At 46.8% G+C, this 24561-nt stretch overlaps 1 protein-coding gene across 1 annotated transcript in view; it reads left to right on the top strand.

The window, feature by feature from the left end:
- Positions 1 to 18914: 18914 nt before the first annotated feature.
- The window catches only part of MED12L (mediator complex subunit 12L), a 322651-nt gene continuing 317004 nt past the window's right edge, over positions 18915 to 24561 (top strand). Inside the window, exon 1 of the mRNA XM_021685957.1 lies at positions 18915 to 19013. Within this exon, the coding sequence (XP_021541632.1) occupies positions 18915 to 19013 (99 nt within the window). The remainder of the gene's footprint in view (positions 19014 to 24561) is intronic.

Genomic DNA, 24561 nt, shown 5'->3' with positions numbered 1-24561 from the left:
TAAATGAAGGGCAGTGACAAATTGCATAGGCAAAGACTACTCGGATTCAAATGCTACTTAACACAGCTTACTGTGAGATCTGGAATGTTCCGGAGAAAGTTCCTTGGCCTCCCTTGCCTCTGTTTCTTCATTGTAAATGGAGATATTGTCAGTACCCGTCTGGTCAGGTTCCCTTGCAGCATAACTGGAGAATGGGTTTGGGGGGGCATGTGATTTATTGAGGGAGTACTCTCAGGAGACGAGAAGGGAGGGAAGTGGGATGGGGCAGTACTAAGTCAGGATGTGGTCTCAGCCGGAGTCTAGCTACAATCTGATTCAAAGGAAGCTCGTGAATTGGACCACAAAGTTAGTCCCACCTTAAGACAAGGAGCTAACTTTTTATGCCCCATGTGTTGCAGGAATTCTCTGCCTTTAGTGCCCGTGGTTCTTGGTCACACTGCTTCGAAGAATGAAAAGGCAGACGACATGAAGGGTAGTGGGCAGCAAAGCAAAGTTTATTGAGCAATAGCATAAGGCTCCTGGAGAGGGAGGGGGACCCGAAAGGGTTGCCCCCTGGAGTTTCTAAGTTTAGGGGTTTTTATGAGCTCTTTTGCAGAACTATCTTAAGCAATCAGGGTGTGCTGAGTGGTGCCAATCAGAGCTTTGGTCACGTATCTGTCTACCTATTAGGCTAATGTCAATGTGCTGATGGTCTTTTTTGCTGACATCTGGGGGCTTATGTCTTAACTGCCCCTTACCCATGATATTGACAAATGCTTTGTGGTTAATTGCCTTATTTTAGGATGTTCTGCAGAAGTCATTTCTGCAAAAGCTGCAGAGCATAATGCTAGTGCGGTCCTGCCTAAGCTCAAAACAGGATGTCAGTGCTGTTTTATTTTAGCTATCCTGACTCCATATTTCTTGCTGGGGACCCTGACTGTGACTACCTAACTGTCCAACTAAGTCCTAATACATGTTCCCTAGTCATTGTCTACTGAAAGTCACCTATGGTTCATATGCGGTGTAATCTCCCAGGGTGGCCCCTGTCGGACAGAAGGCTTTTCTCTGGAGAAAAGGGAGAGCTATAAACCTTTAGCAGCCCAAATGCACAGCAGCTGGGAGGTAGGTGTGCCCACCTGGTAAAAGGGATGGGCGTACCCACAGCATCCACTACAATCACCACCTCGCAAGGTCACTGGGAGGGTTAAACATGATATTACATATAAAGCACAATAATAACGTTTTGAGTGCTTGAACCAAGCATCGTTCTAAGTGCTTTGCCTTTAGAAAACTGCATAATATACAATAAATCCTCAATGTCAGCTAATTTTATTATCTCATTTAATAGCAGACTTCCTAACACATATTAAGTATTTAATAAATGAGGGATGAATCACATGTGCAAGGAGACAGTCTTCTCAGCTCTTCGATTAGCCTCTGTGCTCTTTACTATCCTTATTTCCTTAAGTGTTAACATGGTGCTTTGGACCTTATATGTCCTGTGCATACTGAGTTACCACCAGATATTTCAGCCATGTTAAGGACTTCCATATTTCTATTTTTATTGAGGTACAACGGGTACCAAATAAATTTGGATAAGGTTATAGTAAGAGAACCCAGGAATGCCTGGCTTGCTTGCTAATTATCCCTCTCCTCCATGCTGTGACTGTGAGCTGAAAACCACAAGGATGAGCTGGACCCAGAACCCACTGCCTGCAAGCTTTGATGATGGGGCCGATCGCAGAGCTAAACAAGCACCTGGCTCAGGAGTCAGAGAAACTGAAGGAGGATCTGGGGGCAGCTGGAGTTGCTGTGGGCCTGGCTGCCTCACTACACCAGCAAGGTGAGCCCAAAAACCTCCCCAACAAATCCCGCAGCTCACTGACCTGCCAAAAGTGCAAAGAATGAAGAGGATATTCTGACCGCTTCACCTCCGCCATCCGAATCACGCACAAAATGTCTCTTTAGGTCCGTGTAGACTCAAAAGTACGCAGTGAAGGGAAATCTGGGCAGCACAGCTCCAGTTTTAACTAAGTTCCAGTTTAACAGAAATTGCCATACTTGCTGACAACATCAAAATGAGTTCAGGTAAAAAGCCAGTGGCCTACATTTATTTTTTTAAATTTAAATTTTAGTTAGTTAACATACAGTGCAATATTGGTTTCTGGAGTAGAATTCAGCGATTCATCACTTACAGACAACATCCAGTGCTCATCACAACAAGTGCCCTCTTTAATGCTCATCCCCCATCCATCCCATCCCCCACCCACCTCTAAATGGGGCTTTCCATCTCCTCACCATGTACCTCTAAATCCAAGTGCTGGGAGCCTAAGAAGAAAAAGGCTAAGACAGAGAATAAGAGAGAGTAGCACAGGCCACAAGTGCACGGACCCACTGATCAGATCGTTGATACCTTCCCTGCAAGAGGATCTAATAAGCTGGTGAGGAGAGAGAAGGCTGGTGTCCCCTTCCCTACAACACCAAGTTGTTTCTAGAGGTATTTTTGTGCTTTATAGGAAACCAGGACTGTTGAAATGGATAGTTGCATGAGTACAGCCTCCAGGGGTTACACTGGTGAGGATGTAACCGCAAGACTACACCTGATTTGGAGTGTCCCCCTTCAGATTTGTTTCAGAATTTTTCCTGGCTCTGGAGCCCCACCAGGCTCCTGGCCAGGGAGGAAGGTTTCAGAGCCTCCTGGAAGTTATTGTTAAGAAAAACAGAGTAGAAAGGAGGGGAGGTATATCCATCGGGCTAGGCCAGGCTCTGGCACCTACCCCAAACCTCAGTGACTTAAAGCTACATTTGGAGCCTCAACAGGGGAGTGGTGAGCTCTGTGCTCCTCGAGGCCTCTCAGGGTCCAGGCTCACAGCGCAGCCACCATCTCGAGGTTGCCAGGTGTGGGGGATAGTTACAGCAATGACACCCATGGGATCACATCCACTATCTGCACCGCTGTGTCCTCTCAGTCATCTGGTTCCCTCCCACATTCACTCATCACACCAGCAGGGAAGAGAGCCCTGAAGGGTCTCACATGCTATGTAAGTGACACTTGTCACTTCTCACCACAATGCCTTGGCTACAGCTGGTCATATGATACCACCTTTCCACAGAGGGCCACGAATGGATATCCTACTGTGTGCCCAGAAAGCCAGAAATATTGGGAGAGAACCACTGACTCCCACAGAGATGCAAGAGGAGAGTGGAATTCTTTTCAGTCAGGACCTTTGGGGAGTAAATTACAATGACTAAAGGTATCCCAGCGTCTTCCTCCTTGCCTCGTTCCACACATGGACAATAAATACCTATCCCTAACTGCTTCTTCAAGATAATCTCTGAATTTGAAGGCTCACTTGCTCCTCATAATTCACAGGATAAAATCCAAATTCCTTGTGTTGTGTCCATTCCAGCTGCTTCTCTGTCTGGGCCCACAGGAGAATTCACACATGTCAGGTCATGCTAAGGGAACTAGTGGTGGCATAAACCTTCCTAGGGACTGTAAGAAGAGAAATTGAGGGAGTTCAGTCGAGAAAAGGGAGAAAAGATAATGAATGCAGCTTGGTCTGATACCAGTGTGTGGGCCCAGTAACATACCTGTCACCGAGGTGGGCTTATGCCAGATTCCTAGGCAAGGAAGCTTACCGCAAGGACTAAAAAGAATTATTTTTAGGGGTGCCTGGGTGGCTCAGTCGACTAAGCATTTGCCTTCGGCTCAGGTCATGATCCCCGGGTCCTGGGATCAAGCCCCGCGTCGGGCTCCCTGCTCGGCGGGAAGCCTGCTTCTCTCTCTCTCCCTCTGCCCTTTCCCCCCACCCCTGCTCGCTCTATCTGAAATAAATAAAATCTTTAAAAAAAAAAGAATTATTTTTGCAAAAAATATCTGAAATTTCAAGGCAGCCTTGTTTGGGGATGTGGGTAACATAAAAGGTGGGGAAAGAGATCACCTCCTCTTCAGTGGGGAACCCAGGCAGGCGTCTTCATACTGGCATGTTATCAAGGTCAGGAGTAGTGCGGGCTTGGACCCAGCTGAGCAGCCTTGGTGCGGTGTGGTTTTGGCAGATATGGGCGGGAGACGGCACTGGGGGCTTTGATAACAAAGGAGCCTTGGTAGTGGTGGTGAACCTCAGAGGCGATGGCTGTACATATGCCCGGAAGATAGACCAGGTAAGGGGAAAATGGGCATTCCACAAAGCAGCAGATGAACTGGTTGGGTTCCTAGCTGCACAGTGGGCCTGCTCTGAGATCAGTCAGAAGTAATTTATTCATCCACTGAATAGTTAGTGGACACCTACTGTTTAGGTAGCAAACAAAATGGATAGTCCCTGACATCACGAAGCTTACATTCCAATGGGAGAGATGAAAAAAACCACCCTAATTTAATAAATATATAATTAAAGGGGTGTATGTGTGTGTGCACATGCATAATTCTGGATAGCGTATTAAGAGAGAGACTTTACATTCTTCAATTGTGAATCGGAATAGAATGATATTATTATAATCCTGAGTTGTACTGGGAGACTCTTGCAGCCGGAGAGCTTCAAAGCCGTCTGCAATATTGCTACAACTCTCCTAGACTCCTCAGACCTTGACTGTGAAGGGTGACAAGTCCTCTTGGTTGACAAAGAGAAGGAAGTGGGCTCAGATGGAGCAGGACTGGGCCAGGGGACTGATGCTGCCAACACCAAGGAGAGGATATAAAAGCTGCCACCACTGTGGCTAAAGGGACATTTGAAACCTTGTCCTAGTTCAGGCTGGTACTAGTGTCTAAAGATCTACCCAGGTGGATAACAGCAGGAATCTCTGATCACAGTTATTCTCAGGGACAAGTGGGTGGAAGATGTTGCTTTTAAGAGACTCCATCCTGGAAGAAGCAGGACCATGCCAATGGCAGACACCTATAGAAGAGTCCAATAACCTGGAGTGTAGGCAAGGGCTGCAAAGGTTGTCAATGAAGGTTCATTCACTGAATATTTATCAAGATCCTACCATGTGGGGGCACCTGGGTGGCTCAGTCAGTTAAGTGTCTGCCTTCGGCTCAGGTCATGATCCCAGGGTCCTGGGATTGAGCCCCGCATCGGGCTCCCTGCTTGGCGGGGAGCCTGCTTCTTCCTTTCCTTCTGCTGCTCCCCCTGCTTGTGCTCTCTCTCTCTCAAATAAATAAATAAAATCTTTAAAAAAAAAAAAAGATCCTACGATGTGACAGACTCTGTGCCACAGAACAAGAATGGGGGTATAATCCGCAGAGGCTGAAAGGCAAGCTATCCACGGCTGAGTAGGGTTGGGGGCAGCCAGGGTCCGCACAGAGTCCCTGACTATGAATGCAGCTTAGCCACCGCATCCTGTAGCCAGCTGCCAATGAAAAGGAATCACAGACACTCCCGCCCCTTTTGCTCTGACTTCTTCCTTTACTCCCATCACCAACCCCTTCTCCCCACAAATGGGTCACAGGCATGTCCCTTAGACGTGATGACTGAGTTCTCCTTCTGTTTTAACTCCTGACTCTCTGTTGGATTTAGCTTGTATTCATTCATGGATTCTTTAGGCTTTTGACCATTTGGAGTAAAATTCCTATTCTGAATATTCTTGGCTCCAAGCCTTCATGTCCACATGGCCTGCATCCTGGTCAAACCCACATCAGCAACCTTTAAGAGAGACTTGATCATTTAGCCATGAACCCACGGCTCCAGGGACAAGCCTGTTGCTATGGCAACATGGATGATCTACCAGGCACACGCTGTCATTCTGCTTTGGGACTAGGAGGGCTCAGGGAGGGGGAACACAAGCCTCCTGAGGGAGATAACAACCCTTGTGGGCCAATTACCAGAGGAGAGGGCAAAATGCCTCCCTCACCCTGCCCTAGCAGGCGCTGGGGCCTGCAGTCCCTCCTTCTCCCTAGGGCTGCTTCTATTTCTGCCCCTGGGGATATTTGGAGGGAATCCAGAGAAATTGCCAGGTTTCATTATGCAGCTTTGAACCTGCATGTTGATTCTCTAGAGAGGCTAAAAGGATGACATTTCTCTTGTCTTGCTAACTCAGGATGTGGATAGCTGATGGTCCCACACACAACCTGGTAATCCCTCCTGGAAGGTGACATAGGTTTCTACAGTCAAGGAGACTTGGAGCTCAAATCCATCATGTGTCTCACTTATGTTTGCACTGGTCAAGGTCCAAAGCCTAACCTCTGTTTCCGTGGGCTCGTGTGGGCATTTGATCTACTTCCACAATCATTCTCCTGAATCTCTGTGCATCCTTCTGTCCCAGCCTTCCACCTCTCCTCTCCTTCTCATTCCCTTCCATCCTCCTCTGGCCCTCAAATCCTTTCTCCACAACTAGCAAGTTGGCCTACCTGCAAAGTGTCTTCAAAGCACTGCCATATCCCCTGCCTCCTATCTTGCCTTGCCGGAAGCTGGCCTCTTCCCCGAGGGCGTGATTTCTTTTGCAGCCCTCTCTTGTGGTAACTGTTTTCTCATAGCCCTTGTATTTCAGAACAACAAGGTGAACTGATATTTCTATGGGGAATATAATTAATTACAAATAATAGAAAAGTCAGCTAACACTGGTTTAATGAAGTAGATCTACATAGATGTAGATGGCTGCTGGTATTGGCTTGGTGGCCAGTCAAAAGGAGGACTTACATCTCTGTGATTATCTTTGCCTTTTTCTAATATTTCTAACTGCTTCGTCCCAGTATGGCCGCTGCAGCCCAGCCATCATGTCTGAATTCCAGGCAAGAAGGGGTGATGCTTTCATCAGGAAAGCAGAAACATTCTCAAATTCCCTAAGAAAATTAGGTTTATGTCTCATTGAGTAGAAGTGTGCCACATGACCTTAATGCGAGGGAATGGATCTAAGAGGATTTAGTTGGTGTACTGCACCCAGGAACAAAATCAGGATTTTGTTAGTAAGGAAGAAAAGGGATAAAGATATCAGTTAGAGAATAAGCAGAGTCTGTACCAGTGTCTTTCTCATTCCCTCACAGTGTATTTCCACTCCCTTCTTTAAAACCCTGTTTCTTTGGGGCACCTGGGTGGCTCAGTCGGTGGAGCGTCTGACTTCAGCTCAGGTCATGATCCCCAGGGTCCTGGGATGGAGTTCCGAGTAGGGGCTCCCTGCTCAGTGGGGAGCCTGCTTCTCCCTCTCCCTTTGCTGCTCCCCCTGCTTGTGCTCTCTCACTCTCTCTGTCAAATCAATAAATAAAATCTTTTTTTTAAAAAATAAAACCCTGTTTCTTTGTACTCCTTCCATTTAGATATTCTGCCCCTACCCCCTATTGTTGCTTCATCTACTGGGAATCCTCCCATTCATTATGTACATTGACATGAGCGAAAATCCCACTGCCTCACAGGACAAACCAGTTGCTTGCCCCCTACACCCAAGGCTTGATCAGCCTGGATGACACCCAGGTGGGTAGCCTGTCCATCATGGCCACATAGGTGCTCATCTTCTATTCATCTTCAGTGATTTCCTCTCCATTTCAGCCATTTCCTTCCTTACAAAGTCCCCAGGTATTGTCACCACCTGTAATGCTATTCCTCCAAGATGACTACTAACTCAACCACTCCGCTGCTTGACTGTAACCAGCCCTTCTTCCAAGTGACTATTCAACCGCTCTCATACCAAATCTTCTTTAGCATCATTGGCATTGCCTGTCCTCCATCTCCCAATCTATCAACGTAGCCCTTTCTATCCAGCACAGATTTCATGAGTAGTATTTCTATAATAGATTTTTAAAATTTTTTTTATTTATTTGAGAGAGAGCAAGAGCGGGGAGGGGGGAGCACAGGAGCAGAGGGAGAAGCAGACTCCCCACTGAGCAGGGAGCCCGACGTGGGGCTCAATCCCGGGACCGTGAGATCATGACCTGAGCTGAAGGCTGATGCTTAAATGACAGAGCCACCCAGGCGCCCCATGAGTAGTATTTCTATACTTCCTTCTGTGCCCTACATTTCTCTACTCTCATCTCTACTCGCCTAGACTTCCCTGTCCCTCTGTTGCCTCCATTTGTCTCAGCTCTAAACCTGGATGAACCCAGCTAGTTGTTTTGCTGTGCCGGTATCTAAGCAGCTGAGCATTACCCAGTGGGGGCAGATTGATTTCACTGTAAATTTGAGGTCATTGACTTCAAACAGGTCCTCATACTACACAAAAAAACTTACTGCGGGTCTCTTTCTCTCATTTTCCCATTTTCCACGGTGACTATGGAAACCTTCCTCCTTTCCTCAAGCCTCCAATCTCCTTTCTTTTTTTTTCTTCTCTGAGCAGATGACCTTATACCATGTTAGGGAGAAAATAAGAACTCTCACACAGGAACTCTCTTAACCTCTGCACCTATTCTGTGGTTCTTTTCTCCTGCTCTAATACCAGTGCTGTCCCACCTCCCATCTAAGGAGTATCCCCCCCTGCCTTCCAGGAATCTTACACCATCATTATTTCTTCTTTCTTTCTTGTATATTCAAACCTTTTCTCTCAACTGAATCTTTCCCATTCTCATTAAAAAACAAAACAATCATAGTCCACTTCCAACTACTACCTGATCTCTTCCCCTTCCTAAGTCAAATTCTGTAGAGAACTCTATTTTCTGTCTTCATTTCTGTATCTGCCAACCTCAGGCCGTACAATTCTGGCTTGTAGTCCAACCATAACCAGCAGCTTTTGCCGGAGTTATGACTTAATCATACTAAAACCAGTGTTTCAGTATTTCTCTTACTTGATCGTTCCCTGCTTCTTTGAAATACTCTTGTACTGACTTACACGATTCAACTTTCTCCTGGCTTTTTTCCCACCTCTCCAGCTGTTCCTTTTCTATCTCCTTTGCAAACTCATCCAGCTCTACTTGTTCAATCAATTATGGAGATTTTCAAGACTTTTCAACAATTTCTCCTCCTTTACCTGACACTTTCTCCCTAAGTGGGCATGAATCTCAAGTTTGTATCTTCACTTCAGACTTTTCCAAGCTTTTGACCTATAACATCTAATTTTCAACTTAGGATATTTTCTTTCTTTTTTAAAAAAGATTTTTTTTTTAAAGATTTTATTTATTTTTTAGAGAGCGAGCGAGAGAGAAACAGCATGAGAGAAGAGAGGGTCAGAGGGAGAAGCAGACTCCCCGCTGAGCCGGGAGCCCGATGCGGGACTCGATCCCGGGACTCCAGGATCATGACCTGAGCTGAAGGCAGTCGCTTAACCAACTGAGCCACCCAGGCGCCCCTTAAAAAAGATTTTATTATTACAGGTGCCTGAGTGATAGTTTGTTAAGTGTCCGACTCTTGTTTTTGGCTCAGGTTGTGATCTCAGGGTTGTGGGATCGAACCCTGCATCAGGCTCCAAGCTCAGTGCGGAGTCAGCTTGTGACTGTCTCTCCCTCTCCCTCTGCTCTCTCTCTCTCTCTCAAATAAATAAATAAATCTTTGAAAGAAAAGATTTTATTTTTAAGTAATCTCTACACCCAACACGGGGCTCGAACTACAATCCCGAGACCAAGAGTTGCATGTTCCACCAACTGAGTCAGCCAGGTGCCCCAACTTAGCATGTTTTCTTATATAAAATATTTGACTTTATAAAAGTCACCTATATTCATTATCTCTTGCTGTGTAACAAAGTATTCCAAAACTTTGCACTTAAAATCATAAACAGGGGCACAAGTCTGGCTCGGTCGGTAGAGCATGTGACTCCTGATATTGGGGTTGTGAGTTCAAGCCCCACATTGGGTATAGAACTTACTTAATAAGAAAAAAAATAGATAAACATTTATTATCTCATAGTTTCTGTGGGCCGGCAATCCAGGTGTGGCATGGCAAGATCCTCTGGCTCAGTCAGGAAGCCACAATCAAGGTGTGGCCAGACTGCAGTCATCTCAAGACTCAAATGGGGGAGGACTCACTTCGAAGTCCACTCATGTGGCTGATGATGGGTCTCCTGTGAGGCTGGCTGTTGCCCTGAGACATCAGTTTCTTACCACAGGGCCTCTCCATAGGGCTACTTGCTGCATGGCAGCTTACTTCCCCAGAGCAAGGATTTGGGTAGGACTGGGGCTGTAGGGGAGTGGGCTGGGGTGGGATGGAGAGGGGTGAGGAAGATGGAAGTTACAGTCTCTTCGTAACCTAATCTCAGAAATGACTTCCCACCACTTTTGTTCTGTTCATTAGAAACAAAACACTGAGTCCAGGGGTGCCTGGCTGGCTCAGTCAGTGGAGCATGCAACTCTTGATCTCAGGGTCATGAGTTGGAGCCCCATGTTGGGTGTAGAGATTATTTATATACAACTTAAGAAACAAAACAAAACACAAAGTAGTAGGGATTTAGCAGAGTTTTCAGCAAGGGATGGTGTGGTGCTATGAAGATTTTTGAAAAATTAATCTGAAAACCTTGTGCATTGGAATCCAAAAAGAGAAGTAACTGGGGCAGGGAGATGAGCTGGGGGATAAGGATAATCCAAGGTAAGAAATGTTGAGGGCCAGCACTACAGCTGTAGCTGAGGGATTACTGAAGACTGGATGAATCGGAAATATTTGGGCGAGAAAGAATCAATAGGCCTGAAATGTGGACAGAGATATGATTCTCTACTGAAAAGTTGGGAGATGTCTGCCCTCTATTTGCTCTGGCATGCATATGCACAAAGAGTCCCCAAATGCCATGGTCTTCCACAATTATCAGAAGCACTTCCCATTTGACCTGGACAGACGGCTCCCAACTCCTCCAGGCTCCCTTGCTTATTTGACACACTTCTCTATCTCCGTTTGCAACATTCTCTCTGAGACATAATTTTTATATTCACTCTGCAGCTCCATGCGCCACAGCTATGGAGAGGTATTCTCCCTTCTCTCCTGACCCCTGGAACCTCAGCCACCTGGTCCTGTCCTGCCAGCAGGAAATAGGGGCCAGCTGGGGGTGCAGTGACAGCAAGGAAGACATTAAGTTCAAGTTGGGGCATCTTGAGACAAAGGAGTCTGCTTTGAGCAGCAGTAAATGGAGGCTGGAGAGGCTGTGAGCAGCCTGCTCTGGAATAGACTGGCTGGGTAGGGCTGAGAGCAGAGAGGAAGATGAGTTGAAGACCGAGTGGGGGAGGCAGCAGGAGAGGCCTGAGCTACTGCCTTTATCAAGTCCTTTGTGGTCAGTTCAAGATTAGTCCAGCCCTGGTTTTCCTGTTTGAAGACTTAGCAGGAATTCTGCTTCTCTTTTCTTCCATTCTCTTGCTGACCATTTTGGCTGACTGACAGCAACTCTGCCAGAGGGGGAGCAGAAGAAAGGAAGGAAAATGAAAATCAAATTGGTAAATTGTACCATTTGTTAACAGCTCAGAGAAGAGGTGCAGTGGTGAGAATGTTGGGCAATTGTTTAAAAATACTAATAAAAACGGCTATTATATAAAGGAATCACATAATTGATTTGTGTACTGCTATTCCCCAAGTGCTACTGAGACCAAAGAGTTGGCAGCATTTATTTTTTTATTGCTTAGAATTTAAACTTTAGATTTAGCCAACAGTAGATACCGAACTGTCATTGATGTATCCAGTAGATGGAGGGAAAGAGCTTATTCTTATGTAAAATTTGATCCTGTTACATTTAGTTTATCGTTTAAATCTGTCAGTATATTTTATGTAATATCCAGATACTGCCATCCAATGTATTTTTTATGCTTTCTTGCTGTGTGACGGTAGCAGGTATATAAGGAAGTATAAAAGGATGTTCCTAGAACTGGTAAAAGAAATATTCCTCTCAAAACTGAAATATTTCATCATTAATAAATACAAGATTGTAAGATCAACTTTAATCAGATGTAACCCATCCTAACAGATGAGTTATAATTTGTAACTAACAAATGATGGAGATTGGATTCTTTTTTTTTTAAAGATTTTATTTATTTATTTGAGAGAGAGAGAATGAGAGAGAGAGAACACATGAGAGGGGATAGGGTCAGAGGATGAAGCAGACTCCCCGCCGAGCAGGGAGCCCGATGCGGGACTCGATCCAGGGACTCCAGGATCATGACCTGAGCCGAAGGCAGTCGCTTAACCAACTGAGCCACCCAGGTGCCCTGGAGATTGGATTCTTAACTAGTTAACAATAAGAAAGCAGTAATCTGATAATCATGTAACTGAACATGAATCAATCTCCTACCTGCTCTCTCTCTGAGCAGGAAAATCTGAAGCCAGGCCTGGTTGGCAGGTCTTCATATAATAGGAATCTCCCTCTCCTGAGGCATTGGAGTCAGTCAGATGAACCAGTCCTCTGAGCGGAGCTGGTCAGATGGTCTGTGATAATAGGCCACACTCAGAGGGGTAGGTCCATCTCAGCTCTAACAGACTGATGTCATTGGAGAATGTGGACCCAGTGTGGCCAGATTTTCTAGAGTCCAGAAGTGACTGTGTAAGCCCAAAACAAAACAAAGAAACCTAAAAGACACATTTGTGGACTACCAGGAACCTCTGGTATAATACACAGTAAATGTATTGGACAGTAACAACTTGTCTATATAGCCACCAAAGGGACCAATAGACCGAGGTGTGGCTTTAGTCCTACTTCTGTCACAAAGAAGGTGACTTCCACTATGGGTCGGTCTGAGTAAACAATCCTTGGAGATTATCCAATTCTTTGCTTTAATTTTATGCTCACCAGATAAACTTCTACTTACTATTTCAGTTTTACAACAAACTTCAAAGCTAACAAGGGACTGGCTGACTCAGTTGGTGGAGCATGTGACTTTTAATCTCAGGGTTGTGGGTTCGAGCTCCCCTTTGGGTGTGAGATTACTAACAAAACAAAACAAAACCAAACAAAAACCTCCTAGCAAAGGGATGATCTGAATAAGAGAATATACCTATGTTAGTTCCGGAAAGGCCTATTCCTGTGTATCAATAAATTAGCATTCTGCTTTTCTACTGAACTCTTTCTTGAATTTGTTCAGTATTTATCGAAGTCTTGTGGAGCTTTAATTAGCTCTGAGTAAGTTAACAAAATAAGATAATATGATTCTGGTGCTGAAAACCTGAGTATGTGACCCTGATCATCAGTGACCTAAGTGTGTGTGTCACTGCCCCCACTCCAGAAGTCAACCAGTAGGCCTTCTTTTTGTAAATCAGTGGCAACAATTTGTGGGTGAATGAAGCCATGGGCTCAGCTTTGAAATTCAAAACTGTCTTATTTCATCCTTTGATTTTTCTGTCCCCAGACTTCTTTTTTCTATGTCCTTGCCCCTCCTGACGCTTCCGTTTCTCTAGCAACTAAGTGCTTTTGGGGTATCCATTGTTTTCCCACGTTGTCTTTACTTTCTTTCTTCTTCACCTTCCTCCTGTTTTATGTCTTTTACTACTTTTTGGTCTTCTACTTTGGAAACTCACCTGCCTCCTCACTGATCTTATAGAGATCGTATATGTTATAGGTTCACTAGTACTGAAATGTCCCTTTAGAGCAGGGCTGGCCAATATAGTAGTCACTAGCAACGTGTGACTATTGAACACGTGAACTGGGCTGGTCTGAAATGAGATGTTCTTGAGGCGCCTGGCTGGCTCAGTCGGAGTATGCAACTCTTGATCTCAGGCTTGTGAGTTTGAGCCCCACATTGGGTGTAGAGATTACTAAAAATAAATAAATGAAATGAGATGTGCCTTAAGTGTAAAATGCACACAAGATTTCTAAGACTTATCATAAAGAATGCAAAATGTCTCATTAACACATTAAAAAATGATCACATGTGGAAATGACAATATTTTGGCTACATTGGGTTAAAACAAATGTATTATTAAAATTACCTTCATCTGTTTCTTTTTACTTTTTTAATGTAACTACTAAAAAATGTAAAAGTACATATTTGACTGGCAATATAATTCTGTTGTCAGTGCTGCTTTAGGGAGTCTTAATGTCTGTATTCTCTACATCTCTACAGGTGGCCTAAAGACTATATTAAAAATCCCATTTGGTTGGAATGTCCCAAAATGAATCCTCCATTTCTTTCTTCTCTATGCTGACCCACCTTCTCAAGTCATTCTCATTTTTCCTTTTCTTTAAGAGGCTAAGAGAAGGGGACATTTTTCTTTTTTGAGTCAGAAGTAGACACACCACAAATGCATTTAAATGTAATGGGGATATAAGAAAAACCGAAAGTAAGCAAGACTGCCTGTAGACAATCTGTTAACAAAACACAGTAATATATACACCTGGACAAGCATCAGCCCCACGGGGAAACCCAGCAACTTTAATTACTTCACCTACAGGCACTATACTGAGAATTGTTTCTTTCCACTTGGGTGGAAGCATGCTCTACACCAGAGTGAGCTGTCAGGAGTTTTGCTTCTCTTATCCCAGACCTGTCTTCTGAGGCTCACTTTTCTAAGTGTTATGTAAATGATAATTAATATGTGGAGCACACTGACAATAATGAGCGTAGGTTGGAGAGTCAGAGGGATCTAGGTTTGATCCTGGCATTGCCACTTGCTAACTCAATGGCCTTATGCCAGTTACTTCACCTCTGGGGCCTCACCTGCTAATCTGTAAAACAGGGATAATAGGACCATGGCTTCTGGTGGGTCAACAGCCTACCTCTGCTCCTAGCCATTTTCCACTCTCGTTCTTTGGAAACTTGCTCTAAAAGAGGATTGTGTCTCTGCCTATTGCCAGATAAATTTTATTCCTCACCTCAAACCTTGTGAAAAGAGCTTTGGAGGGACTACTGGCCTCGGCACTTGACATTTGTCCACTGCAGTTTGCATGAACTTGAGGAACTGGTCTGTGACCCAGACGGGAGAACATTCAAGGTGAAGAACTGTGTGGCCTGCAGAATGTGTCCATGGTGGGCAAGGAGAGAAAGCTGGTGAGAAAATGCCTGCACTAGAATATGTGCAGGCAAAGACATCTGTGTATTTCTTGCAGACCAAATGTAGAGAAGGAAAGCCAGCCATGAGCCGTCTTAAAGGGACTTTGCCTAGGACTACAAAAGCAGTCCCAGCTATGAGGAACTCTTTGCAGAATTCTGAAAACTGGGGCTTGCAGAGGGAACATTAGCAGGTAAGGAGATTCCTGACGCTGAGGGATCTTTGAGGAGTCCTTGGATGTGACATAGGGAAAAGGGTCAGCTTTTAAACACTTGTCAACCCACAAAAGCAGCCCTAGAGGTTGAGCTTCATACTTAGAGGATAAAGTCCTATATGCTTAAAATGGTTTGTAATTACTCCTTCTCTGGCCACATTTCAATCCTTTTCCTTCACCAGGTCTCCTAACCTTCCTCAGGTGCCAGAACTCACTTCTGGCTAGGGTGAGGTCTAGGCTGGGACCTGTCTGGGGAGCATCTGGTTTTCTGAGTAACTCTGGTTCTGTGCAAACTGTTCCCAGGCCCCGGGGGTCCTTAGCCAGGTAAAGTTAAGATGCCCCTTATAGGAACAGTAGCAAATGAGACTCACATTATTCAACAAGAATTTGTGCCTATCTGTTGTATTAACCAGCACCGAGATGGGAAATTCAAGCACAGTGTAGATCATGGTGGCTTCAATGTTAACTGGCCTTAGTCAGCTTAAAGACTAACTCGAATAGAAGGAGAGCAAGAGGATACGGTCGGTATGGGAGAACAAGATTATCGTGTGACATATCTCAATGCATGGCAACAAACGATGAGCTGTTAAGAAAATGAGAATTAAGTGCAGTAAAAGAACTGAAGGATTATCTTGTGCCCCAAGAGTTTGGGGTGAGCTTCGTACAGGAGTCTGGACTCTAAGGACTGTCCCCAGGTGGCTATTGGAAAATTAAGGGCCTGGGAATTCCATGTTTGGAAATAGGATTGAGAGCTAACTGGGATGAGGGATTAAGGAGGAAAAAGCTAGATTGGTAGATGGGGCTGTACCATGAAGAACACAAGTGCCAAGATGATGGAGCCAAATGCCCATGGGAAGTCCATGTAGTGAAAGAATGATTTTTGAGTTAGTGTCTCAGTGCATAAAAACTTTTTTCATCCCATGTTGAGAGGGCCAAAGAATCCATGCCAGACTGTCTCAAGACAAGGGAGTTAGGAAGGGAGACCAGGGGCTCTTTTTCCTAAACACTAGGGACACAGTACTAATACATTTTGATTTTCAAATAAAATCTTTATGGTATACAATTTTGAGTGCTTCAAAACTTTTTCCTCTGTGGAGGCCAGTTAGAGACTCTTGCCTAGGTACTCCTAAGGAGGAATTGAGGTTACATCTCCTATCAGACTCGACTGTCAGTGCAAGGTATCCCCAAAGTACACCCAGTGATCTGTGGACCCACATACCTACTCACCCAACCATTGAGTGCCCACCCTGTAGTGTTGCAGGCTGTGTGCCTAAGTTGCAACAATGAATAACAGTGTCCTCTCTAGTACATGTCAATGTGTTGGGCTGGGGAAGATGAAAGAATGGCAAAACTTTGATAATCGCCACAGCTGGGAGATGAACACTTGGAAGTTCATTATACCATTTCTCCTGCTTTTTGTATCATTGATAATTTTCCTAATAAAGTTAGATAACTGTCCTTTTTCTCAAGAGAGAAAGTTAGATTTGACAGATGCCTTTATCACAAGGGCAAGTTCAGCATTCAAGTTAGACCCAGGGTATTAGGAAGAAAAACCCTTGGGGCAGGGTGCAGAAAGTGGTCAGGAAATGCCTCCTGGTGGAGGGTAACTGTTCTCTAAAAGTAGGTGCTTACATTGAGTAAAGAAACCAAAAACTACAGGTCTCACTTGGCCTTAGGTTATTTTGAGAAGGGCTAACAGATCAGGGTCAAGAGTGAGAAACTGGCTTCTACCACATTCCATCCCCTTATCTACCTTTTCTTCCTTCCCTTTTGCTTCAGGTCAGCTGAGGTAAGTAGATATTTAGATTTTGGGCCACATCTGAGCACCTACTATATGTCGGGTGCTGTACATAGGCTTTTGGGTTAGATTCTGATTATACCATTTTATAGAAGATGGAACCGGGAGTCTGGAAATTCCTCAAGGTGTGGGGAACATGACACAAGCAGGTAAGGGCAGTTGGGGAACCCAGTCCTTCCAACACCAAATCGTGGAAAATAGGTCCGAAAGTTGGGATCAGGCAGAGGTAGCTTCGTGGCTTTAAACAGTCACCGGGCCTCACTGAGCTGACTCAATTTCTCCATCTATAAAAAGGGTACGGTAAAACCGTGTAAGGTTTATTTATTTATTTTTTAAGGATCGGAGACCTTTAAACTGTCAAGATCCTGGCACGAAGGGAGGGCTCCATAAATGGCAGCCATCATTCTTGGACAAGTGCCGGCACATCCTCCCGGGCGCGCCTCCCGCCGGGTCCCTCGGGACAGGCCAGGCCCGCCCCCCCGCGGCTCCGGTCTCGCAGTGCTCGCGGCAGGTGGCCCAGCATCTAGATGCCCACGCCCCGAAGCGAGCGAGGAGCACGGGTGGGTTGGATGACCAAGGTCTCCCCTGGAGGATCGCCTCCCTCCCTCCACACGCCCGGCGCAGGTGAGGTTTCCGGCCCAGGCCACCGGGACAGCGACCCCGAGGAGAGATCGAGGCGGACAGCGCGGCCCGCGGCCGGGAGAGGGGTCCTGCGGGCGACCCCTCCCTAGCCCAGTTTCACCCCAGGACCAACCCCGGCGCCGGGGCCCGCGGGCTGCGCGCTCTGCGGCTGCGAAAACCCGGAGAGGCGGATCGGAGCGCGCTCGCAGCCAACTCCTCCGCGGTCCGGCCGCCGAGCTGGGCATGCTCAGTGCGGCCGCCGCGCCGCCGTCCGCCAACTCGGAAGCTCGCGCTCCCGGGTCGTGGGGGCGAGAACGCCGGCGGCGGCGAGCCGGCGTCGCCCGCCGCCCCCAGACAGTGGCAAACTTCGCGGTGTCCCCGGAGCTCGCCTGGACGAGACTGATACCTCACAAATAAAATCCAATCCAATCCCCCCCCATCCCAGCCCGAATCATGGAGGCTGTGGCCGCCCGAGTGCCGCCGCCGCCGCCGGCCCCTGCCCACTAGCCGGGGACCAACAGGTAAACTGTTAGGGGGGTGGAGGTGGGAGGAGGAGCTGCGGCCGGGGGGAGGCGGTGGGCTGGAGGAGTCCGAGACGTCCGCGGGCTGGCTGCCCCCGTCGGCGCTCACAGCCCGCCCTCCTCCCCCTTTTCCCCCAGCCTCTGGAGGGGCAGCAAAGGGTTAAATCGGCCCCGCGCCACCGTGAGCACGGCCCCCTCCAGCCGCCGCGACCGCCAGCAGCGCGCCTCGGCGCCTGCCCGGAGCCGCCGAGGGGACCGGAGCCTCGGATGCGCCACCGGAGCCCGGCAGGCGTCTAGGAGGCACCGGCCGCTTCTCCCCGTCCGCATCCCTGCCCCCTCCCCCCGCCCCCAGGCCTCTCTCCCTCCGCCCCGGCCGGGTCCGCGCCCAGGTGGCGGGGTCTGCGGGGCGCGTGGCGGCGCGGGAAGGATCCCTGCCGTGGAAGAGGGGCGGGGGCGGGCTTCTCCGCAGTCTCTTCCCCGGGCTGGGGGGCCACCCTCACCTTGGGTGAGCACTTGAGCCACCCGCCTAGGCGCCAAGAAAAGTTTTTTTTTCCCCCCCGTGCCCCTCCCCCACCCCCTGTCCGGCTGGGGTGGATTTGGGTCCATTGGTGAAAAAAGTCACACGTTCCCATCAGCTGCTCCTCCCCCTGGGGACAGGGTTGGGGGGGACGGGAGGCTGGCGCCGCGGGAGACCCAGGCGGACCTCCAGCTCCTCCGCCGCCGCCGCCACCGGAGCGGTGCGTCCCGGGGCTGAAGCGCAGCCGGGTGCCCGGCGAAGACTGCCCCCATCAGTGCGTGTCTGCGTGCCGGGCAGCGGCTGCATCCAACCTGCTTTATTCCTGCCTGCAGCGCCACAGTGAGCGAACGAGGAGGGGGAGAGAGGGAGTCTGTCTGCAAAGTGCTGCTCCCTGGTGCTCAGAGGCGGCTGCTCCAGCTCCAACTCTCATTCATTTCGCCGGTTAACATGAGAGATCATGGCCGCCTTCGGGCTTCTCAGCTATGAGCAGAGACCGCTGAAACGCCCCCGGCTCGGGCCGCCCGACGTCTACCCGCAGGACCCCAAGCAGAAGGAGGTAAGGGCGCCGGCGGCCTCCCCCGCAGCTGGGGCCGCGCTCCGCAGCGCGGACCCGGGGCCAAGTTGGCCCAGCGGGCATCGCCGGCGCTGCGGGGAGAGGGCTCGGGAGGGGGCCAGGCGGCGGTGACCGGGCTGGGGGCTAGGGGACCCCCGGCGGCGGAGACCCAGCGGTTGTCAGTCTCTGCGCTCCACTGGGGTGCTCGCTCTCCGGTTGCCGGGTCGCTTCCCCGTTACCGGGCCTTGCACGGCGCTGCCGACTGCTTCACCGGGTGCCTCTTTGCCGAAACCCTCTTGCTTGCTCTCCCCCGCTTCTGCCTGCTTTATTTTTCTCCCCGCTGCTTCGGTAAATCCTCGTAAACTTTTTGAAAAATGTTGGAATGCAGTGCATCCGACACAGGTCTTACGTTTTGCGCCAGCTGAGCAGGGACGGGGGGGTGGGGTGAGGGGGAGACCTTTTCTGTTAAAATTTTCCAGTTTGGAGTGGAAGTCGTTTTTATCGAGGTGATAAATATTTAGCTCTTTGAACGTACTTATTTCTGTATCCCCTTTTCCCTTTAAAAAAAAATCAATATTAAGGGGAGCCTGATTTTCGTCCCTAGAGGCGATTGGTTTAATTGCTGGAGGCTGTTTTGTATATGTAAAAGCAGATGGGTTACCTTGGAAGGGAAATAAGTCCCGAGATTGCTTATTTCTTTGAATGAAATTGGAGAAAGCTTGACTCTTGCCTTAGGTACACTAGCTTCAATGTCTAGAGGAACCATGGCATTTTATAGCGATTTATGTGTTTGTCAGTAGTTAAGAAGTAATTATGTAACAACTCTCCAGTTATAATGATCACCCTTGGCTACACAATTTGCCCAGGGATTTGCCTCTTTTTTTTTTTTTAGATCACCTGCTACCCAGCTGTGCTTTCTGAGTTTGCCAGCTGCAGTCCACCCATCCTCTTGTTTTCTTCAGCAAAAAAACGAAGTGAGCACATTGCACAACTTCTTGCTGGGAATTTAAAAACTCTCTATTAAAAGTTTGGAGGCCCACTGACATCACAGAAAGGACTTTGTAAAGAAGGCAGGAGGGGTCTTTAAGACTTCCCTTTTGATAAAGCTATCTATTTCAGTAATAGAGGAAGAATGCTTGTTTTGGTTAAACTTCTGTTAATGTTTTTAAAAATTAAGGAGTGGCAATTCATTCCTTTTAGAGGCTTAAGCACATAAACATGTTTGAGCATCCGTGGAGTAATTCAGATTGAAGCGGGGAAGGTTTTACAGGTGGTTCTCAGTTGAGGCTTAACATGAGGATGGATTGATGAGATCTTGCAGATTTCTTCCCCACCTATTTCTCTCTGGGCTATTTCCACCCAGATTAAAGTGAATTGTTAAGGACTAGAAATAACAGACACTAACGACCCACTGTAACAAAGTTAGTAACTTAAAAATTAGTGTCAGGAAATTTTAAAAAGTTTTGGTGGGGACAAGGATACTGATTGGCTCATCTTTCTCATCTTTTAATGTCTTGCCACATTTTCCAGAGGGAAGTGTAATTAATAGCATCTCCCTAGTTACGGGATGGTCGTCTGGGTTGCCGTGTGGGCTTATTTAGTGTTTAATTCTCAGGTCAACACTCATTCAGGATTGGGGCCTCTCCGATTGGAAAAAATAATTTTGGATTTTAGGATTTTGCAACAGTTTACAGAATTCTAAAACTGGAAGTGACCTTAGATCCTATTTTATATAACTTCCTTTTGACAAAGGGAAACTGAGGCCCAAGAAAGCTTTACCTGACTTAATCAAAGTGTGTGATAAAGAAGCAGAGGATTTGGACCACCAAACCAGTATTTATGTCAAGACCAATACTGTGTTAAGAAGGATTTATGCTAAATTGTGTTGTTCTGCTATTCCCTATCCCCCAAGGCAGCCAATATTTCATCCCTCTGGAGCACAAAGTTATGTGTGACTGTAGGCAAATTTGAGTACAATATGGAACCAGGTGCTTGGCTGTTCTTGGGTGGTGGTGTGGTGAGCAGTGTTTCACAAGCTTCAGTTATTTATGTTCTGCCTTGAGTTCTCCCCTCTCCCTGTATCAGCTGTACTTTTATTCTAATGTTTTCTTTAACTTTTAAGAAACTTTGTTTCCTAGGCAGCAATACACATGAAGTCATGGATTCACATATACACATGTAATGCAAAAGTTAGAATCCGATTGTGTGTATGTATAAAATTTTTATCTAGCTGATAATTACACGCACATAGGGCTATACATAATAGAATCAGACTATAACTATTAAAACTTTAAAAAGTTTATCTGTGCATTTAAAACCATTGTTGTGTTCCATCACAGATCTTTGTCCCACATTATGGGAAATGCTGATTTAATGGAGGAAGTATGGGCTTTGAAATTGGGCAGACCTGGATTTGGATTCTGGTTCAGCCTCTTCGCAGTGGTGTGGCCTTGGGCAAGTTGCACAACTTCTCATTTGTAAATTAGTATAATTGTTCTATTCAGAAAATTTTGAGAACCCTGGTTTGAAAGCATTACATTTGTGTGAGAAAAACCCTCCTCCTGGTGCAAGCTATTCTTATTACTATAGCTGTGATTCTTATTATTGTTAGCCAGTGTTAGTAGTGTCCTGGAAAACAGCTCCTGGGAGTTAGGCTGGAACCCTTGAATGAAGATCCCCTATGGAGAAGGAGGGGAGGGTGGGGAGAGCTGGAAACTTTAACCTGCTTGATCAATTGACTGTATTCTTTTTGAGAGCTTGCCCGTGCATTAGCACTCAACGGGATTTTTTTTTTTTTTTAAATATATCGTGTTATAATACTTTGTCTTCTGACTGTCCTCAAGCCTTGAAAACAGAATCAGAAAACTGAGAGTCACCCTTGATTTCCCCTTATTCCTTGTACTCCATAATACATGTTTCAGGATATCTTGTCTGGTCCAGTTCCCACATATATTTCCAATCCGTCCACTGCTCCCCAGTTTCACTAATATGCTCGACTTCCTTTCTGCTTCAGGCTGACTTTTCTCTGCCCCTGGGCTTCTATACATGCTGATCTGTCTGCCTGGACACTTGTCTGCCTATCCATTTCACCCCACTTTTCTCACCTTAGTCTGTGGTGAGGAGGGTAGCTCCGGAGCCAGTCTGCCTGGGTTTGAAACTTGGCTCTCCTGTTTATATATCCTTATTCTCCCCATCCCTCAGTATCCGCTCTTACAGTTCCATCAGGCTATTGGAACAGTACATGAGTAATGCATATAAAGCATTTAGACTGACTAGAGTCTGGCATGGATTCAGCACCCAAATACTGTCAGGGCCTGTCTCTTCATCCTTCAGGTCTCAGCCCAGCGACCTTCTCAGAGGTCTTTCTAGTATAACCGTATAATTTGTAATTTTGTATTTTTTTTTTTAAGATTTTATTTATTTATTTTGAGAGAGAGAGAGAATGAGAGAGAGAGCACATGAGAGGGGGGAGGGTCAGAGGGAGAAGCAGACTCCCTGCCGAGCAGGGAGCCCGATGCGGGACTCGATCCTGGGACTCCAGGATCACGACCTGAGCCGAAGGCAGTCGCTTAACCAACTGAGCCACCCAGGCGCCCTGTAATTTTGTATTTATTTGCATGCTGCCATCCCCCACTAAAGGGTCAGTTTTGTGAGAGCAGGGATGAGCGCTGTTTTTAGGCATCACTAAAGTACCTGCCACCTAGTGTAGTTAGTTCCTGGGATGCTGAGGGCATGAATACTTGTTGGAATGTATGAATGAAAGTGGGAATGAATGAATAAAAAGGAAATCTGGTGATTGAAGGGTGTTAGGGAAAGTCTAGGTTAAGGCAGAAATTATCCTTGACATCCAACCTTGGAGGTGACAAGGCTGAAAGTTAAACCCTAGAAGTAGGAAGGAAGAGGAGTTTACCCTAGGGTAGAAGAGGCCTAAACAGGTGAATAATAAATATTTTCAGGAAGTCAGATTAGTTAGAAAAATAGTTTGGGCCAATAATGAGATTTCCAGCCGAGAGTCCCGTCAGTAGAGGGGATGGATGGCTGGGTGTTCAGCGCAGAGGCTGCCCAAGGACAAGTCCAGTAAACCTTGGGAGGGTAGTGGAAGGAGTGGGGGTGGGGGTTGGAGAAGGTGGGTGGGGTAGTGGTGGTGGTGGTTGTGTCTGCATGTGGATAACCCAGACAGGTGTTCTCAAACTTGACCTATATCACCTGTAGAGCTTGTTAAAAACAAATGGTTTTTCAGATTCAGTAGTTAGGAGCCAGGGCCCCATGATTTGCATTTCTAACAAGATGCCTGGTGATCTGATGGCTGCTGGTCCAGGGCCCCACTTTAAGGACGCTGACCTAGAGAGAAGGCATCCAGTTCTGTAGACGCTAGAGAGTTCTGCCTGACGTAGGTAGGGCAGCTCTAGGCATCTGTATATGGCTGAGTTGGCATTGGTTTGGTTTAGCAGCCAACTCAGCCAGGGTGTGGTGGGCTTTTCCCAGAAGCTGTGCCCTCTCTTAGCTCAGATCAAAGGGAATGAGTTAGGAAGTCTCAGCCCCCCTCTAATGGCTTTCTATTACACTTGGAATAACAGATTCCTTACCTAGGCCTTCACGGCCCTACCATCTGGCCCTTGTTCACGTCCACAACCACCACCGGTAGCCAGACCACCTGGCTTTGAGTTCTGGCTTCATCACTTACTGCCTTTTTGACTCAGATCTCACTTGTGGAATGGGGTTCATATTTGTTCCTACCACATGGGGTTGCTGGAAAGATGAAATGAGATTTGAACCATGTCTGGCACACAGACAGTGCTCTGTTCAGGTAACTACTATTGGGATAACCCCTCCGTTGTTAAAGGGTCCCAGGACTTCCAGTTGTATTTATAATATCCATAAGACCCTGTCTTTGAGATCTGGCCTCTGGGATTTGAGTGATCCCTTCCAGACTTGCTGCTCATTCTCTTTCGGGCTGTGCGGTAGGACCAGTGGCCACTTCTCTCTCTTTCCAGTAGGCTCAGCTCTTTGTGTCTATGTTCCTGTCCCTGACTGCCCCTGTAGTCATGTTTCCTGTCATTTGGCTCTTAGAGACTCCCTCTCAAGAAAGCCTTCCTTGTAACCCATCTTTCCTTATCCTTGCCAGCTCATTATCTTGTGTTAATAGGTTTTGGCAGTGCTGGTCACTGAAATGGTTGCTGATTTTCTCCATGATTTTCCACACTAGAATGTAAACTGCATGAGAACAGGGGCTTGTCTGTGGTGGTCACAGTTTTGAGCTGCCTAGTGCCTGGGATTAGACTAGGTGCTCAGTAAATAGTTCTTGCAGAAATTAATAAAATGCAGAAAGAACTCTTAATGAGCAGTTGTATTTATAACATCTAACTGCCCCAATGCTTGTTTTATTTTGGCAAAGTCTGTTAGTTTTCTTGTTAGCATGTAAAACTCTTAAAACACAGTAAACGGTTATTTTAGAGACAGCTGGGGAGGTGGGGTGAGGGGAGGTGAAAATTTGTTTCTTTATAATCTTTGAGAGGGAGGATGTTGATAAAGTTGCCTGGGAAGAGAGGAC

The sequence above is a fragment of the Neomonachus schauinslandi genome, chromosome 1 (genome assembly GCF_002201575.2).
Source record: "Neomonachus schauinslandi chromosome 1, ASM220157v2, whole genome shotgun sequence".
NCBI lineage: Eukaryota > Metazoa > Chordata > Mammalia > Carnivora > Phocidae > Neomonachus > Neomonachus schauinslandi.
Note: the sequence above shows the minus strand (reverse complement) of the source record. Positions and strands in the feature narration are given on the sequence as shown.